This window comes from Octopus sinensis, unplaced genomic scaffold (assembly GCF_006345805.1).
Source record: "Octopus sinensis unplaced genomic scaffold, ASM634580v1 Contig18075, whole genome shotgun sequence".
Classification (NCBI taxonomy): domain Eukaryota; kingdom Metazoa; phylum Mollusca; class Cephalopoda; order Octopoda; family Octopodidae; genus Octopus; species Octopus sinensis.
In genome coordinates this window covers 358-5,000 of record NW_021835519.1, presented here as the reverse complement: position 1 = coordinate 5,000, position 4,643 = coordinate 358, and the positions used below count along the sequence as shown (strand labels likewise).

Genomic DNA, 4,643 nt, shown 5'->3' with positions numbered 1-4,643 from the left:
TTCAATAGAAACAACCTATGTTTTATGATTTGGTTTCCACGTCTTTGCATCATGTTTGTTTTAACTCTTTTGACCACCTCTGGTTCCATGATACAAACCTTCTGTTTTAAAGCAATCTAAATTAAAACCGGCCCTCAAAATTTGTTTGAAGCACCAGCTTAAAAACCACAAAGTTATTTGACAAAATTCCTCATTATTTTCAAAATTAATGGACACTAGCTTAAAAGTGAGCTGATAGGGTGGTTTTTAAGGTAGCTTCTGTAGAGGGCTCTTCATAGGGCCTTGGGCCCAACAATGACATTTCATGCATTGAGTACATATTAAATATTATTAAACTTGACCAATATTTTTCAAGCAATGAACAGTTTTCATTAAAATAATAATATAATTTCTCGACTTGGAACTTATTTCAAAGCTTCATGATATACAACATTTCTTTGTCTTCCCATTCAAGGGTCAGCAGAGATAACTTATTTCCATTCCCAACTCTTGACCAACCAACATAAAGATGCCTGTGAGAAAAGCAGGGTTCCATCAGATGAATCCCAGTTACCTTCAGTGATTATACTTGGGACCTGTTGGTAACTGAAGTCTTTTGAACTATCTCCAACACCAACTGGTTGTTCCTCAGCATCAATGCTGCCAATTTGCACTGAATTTTGTTTGCGCCAAGCGTCACATATTGATCGACAGGAATTACTCCAACCCACGATCGTAGTTCTACCATGTATAGAAGATTCATGCATCATATCATTTTACGACATATCACATGACCAACAACAAATAATTAAAAGGATGTTGTACATGGGCACATGACATTTGTCAAAGTATAACCCATTTAGGGATTGAATTTTGCATTTTATAATGCTTGCAGTACCAAAATTTTCTGTCAATAATATCATCACATGTGATAAGGCCACATGTTGAATTGCAACAGTCACAGGTGTACATGTTCATAATTAAACAGCGCTGTGCCAACCAGTGAAGCATGTTGTTGCATGACTCCATGAATTTAGTAATATTCTACGATTCTTCAAACATTGTTTCACAATTGAAGATTGCTACATGGGTACAATAACCTGCAATGCCACTGGTCTCCCACATGACATCTTGTTTGATTTCCAATTCCAAACTAAACTCATAAGTTGAGTTAACTTACTTCCTTTTGCTTCTTTTATTAGTTATCTCCCCTTAATTTTTATTTATTTTTTTGTATGGCCATCATGAAAATTTGGGAATCCAGAATTTCAGGATTGCATATCTGAATTCAGCCCAGAATAGTTTTAATTTACTCATATAGTCAGCCTGATTTCAAAATGGTATGATATGTTGGGCTACAGATGTAGGAATAAAATTGAAAAAGCGTGACACACTGACACACTGACTTTCACATTTATTATATGAGATGAAACAAAGACAACATATTTCAACAGAAATATCCTAGTACTATGATTCAGCTTCCAGATCTTTCCATCATGTCTGTCTTAATCCTTTTGATACCAACCCATCTGAGACTGACTCTGGATCTCTGATACAAACTTCCTGATTTAAAGTGAAATAAATTAAAACCTTTCATTAAAATTTCTTATTAATTAATCTTCCAAACACCAACCTAATAATAACAAAATTATTTTACTAAATTCTTCAGTATTTTCAAAATTAATTGAGAAAATAATAACTCTTTACTCTTTTACTCTTTTACTTGTTTCAGTCATGTGACTGTGGCCATGCTGGAGCACCGCCTTTAGTCGATCAAATCGACCCCAGGACTTATTCTTTGTAAACCTAGTACTTATTCTATCGGTCTCTTTTGCCGAACTGCTAAGTTACGGGGACATAAACACACCAGCATCGGTTGTCAAGCAATGTTGGGGGACAAACACAGACACACAAACATGCACATACATATATATATATATATACATATATACAACAGGCTTCTTTCAGTTTCCATCTACTAAATCCACTCACAGGGCTTTGGTTGGCCCGAGGCTATAGTAGAAGACACTTACCCAAGGTGCCACACAGTGGGACTGAACCTAGAACCATGTGGTTCATAAGCAAGCTACTTACCACACACCCACTCCTACGCCTATAAGACAGAAATATCCAAGTCACATCATTTAGTTTCCAGATTTTTCCATCATGTTTGTCTTAAATTTCATAGGTGCAGGAGTGGCTGTGTGGTAAGTAGCTTGCTAACCAACCACATGGTTCCGGGTTCAATCCCACTGCGTGGCATCTTGGGCAAGTGTCTTATGCTATAGACTTGGCCGACCAATGCCTTGTGAGTGGATTTGGTAGACGGAAACTGAAAGAAGCCTGTCGTATATATTATATATATATATATTATATATAATATTATATGTGTAGTGTTTGTGTGTCTGTGTTTGTCCCCTAGCATTGCTTGACACCGATGCTGGTGTGGTTTACTCCCCGTCACTTAGCAGTTCGGCAAAAGAGACCGATAGAATAAGTACTGGGTTTACAAAATAAGCCGGGGTCGATTTGGTCGACTAAAGGTGGTCCCTGCCCCAGCATGGCCGCAGTCAAATGACTGAAACAAGTAAAAAAAAAAAAAAAAGGGTAAAAGAGTAATCAGTCGTATTACATGCAGCCATGAAGAAATATTCTTTAAAAAAACTTCACTTACGACCAAAGTCGGGTCGGAGTCGTTTATCGTAGCCTTCCAAAAGTTTGTCCAGCAACTGTGTCATGCTCTGCTTCTTCACGGATGCTTTTGTCCCCTGGAAATTCAGGATACTGAATAAAATAAAAAATAATATTAACTTCCAGTTTAAATCATGCAAAAGAATTTGGTGCTTGATGAGATCAAAACCGTAGAAGGAGAGGAAACAACTTTGAGTTTCTGGAACCTTTGGTTCCGAAGCTATTCGCGATTGCTGTTGTTTTTTTTTATCAAGTGAGGGTGGTCACCTCTAAATTAAAAAAAAATAAATTGATTTTCATAATTAAATGAAATACAGTGGCACACCTGTCTCTGTCCTCATTCCTGATTACTCTCTCTCTCTCTCACTCTCACTCTCACTCTCTCTCACTCTCTCTCTCCCTCCATCTCTCTCTCTCTCTCTCTCTCTCTCTCACTCTCTCTCATTCTCTCTCACTCTCTCTCTCTCACACTCACACTCTCTCTCACTCTCTCACTCTCTCGCTCTTTCTCACTCTCTCACTCTCTCTCTCTGGCTCGGTGACCATGTACCTCCTTTACAGCAAGACACTTATTTCCACCTCTCTGTCTCTCTGTCACACTCTAACCTTTCATTATTTGACACAAGATCCCCTCCTCCCATGCCCCTCCCCTCTCAAAAGATTTTTGTCTTGCAATTTACTTGATGACCCTATCATTGCTACTACCACCTAAAAAGAATCCAGTCCACACTGTCAAGTGGTTGGCATATTTGGAAGGGCATCCAGCTGTAAAAAGCCATACCAAAACTGACCTTGCCTGTGCTGGTACCACGAAAAAAGCACTGAGTCCACTCTACCGGGGTGGTTGGTGTTAGGAAGGGCATCAAGCTGTGAAAGTCCTGCTAAAACAGACTGGTGCAGGCTCCTGCCAAACTGTCCGACCCATGCCAATATGGAAAGTGGATGTTAAACAATGATGAAGATGACAGAGAACTGGACATTAGCATAAATGATACCAGCTTATTCCTTATTCCTCCGATATCGCCTGGCCTGTCTCTGCGGCCCCTTCCATCTGTCCTTCTGTAACGCCGCTTGCGGTGGTTTGGCCATGCATCTAGGCGTCCGGTGGGTGAACTGAGCCGTGATGTTCTTCACCCGACTGGCGGAAACGCGTGGGTGGGCAGCTGAAGACCTGAGCTACGACGATCAAGGAGGACTTCACCGTGCTCACTGGTCCGCAGGTGGTCGGCCTGTGCCGATGGAACCGTGACTGGCTCACTATCTCCAGTGAACTGGCGCAGGACGGTCATGCGTGGGCTGCCATGGTTCGAGATGCCTCGAGGGTGGTGGAAGAAGCCGACTCAACCCGCCCAGGGTGAATGTCGCCACAAGTACAAGTACTTATTCCTACTGTACTGTGTAAAGTACCCGTAATTTAGTTTCCGTGGCTGCACGGACCTGAAGTGGCTGCACATAAATTAGAGCAGATTATGAAAGGTTACGGACTCTCAGAATCCAGAAAATTGGTGTAGCATCTGACTTTGGGGTTTTATAATTGTAAATAAACGTTCATAAGTGGACGAGAATGGCTTCATGATCATAAGATTGTGGTTTCAATTCCTGGAGAAAGCAATGAGTTGTGCTCATGAGTAAAGCACTCCATTTCATATACATACCTATATGTATATATATAGACACACATTTGTACAACAGGCTTCTTTCAGTTTCCATCCACCAAATCTGCAAAGAATGCTTTGGTCAGCTTGGAGCTCAAGTAGAAGACACTTGCCCAAGGTGCCATGCAGTGGGATTGAACCCAGAACTACATTGTTGGAAAGGGAACTTCTTAACCACAGAACCATAAACACATATCATATTATATACATACATACATACATACATACATACATACATATATATATATACACAAGCACACACACACGCGCGCACACACATGTATGTATATATTCTTTTATTCTTTTACTCGTTTCAGT

At 40.3% G+C, this 4,643-nt stretch overlaps 1 protein-coding gene across 1 annotated transcript in view; it reads right to left on the bottom strand.

Moving 5' to 3' along the window:
* The window catches only part of LOC118761857 (gamma-aminobutyric acid receptor alpha-like), a 34,954-nt gene extending 32,184 nt beyond the window's left edge, over positions 1 to 2,770 (bottom strand). Inside the window, exon 1 of the mRNA XM_036500023.1 lies at positions 2,654 to 2,770. Coding sequence (XP_036355916.1) covers positions 2,654 to 2,717 — 64 coding nt within the window. The 5' untranslated portion in view covers positions 2,718 to 2,770. The remainder of the gene's footprint in view (positions 1 to 2,653) is intronic.
* Positions 2,771 to 4,643: the final 1,873 nt, after the last annotated feature.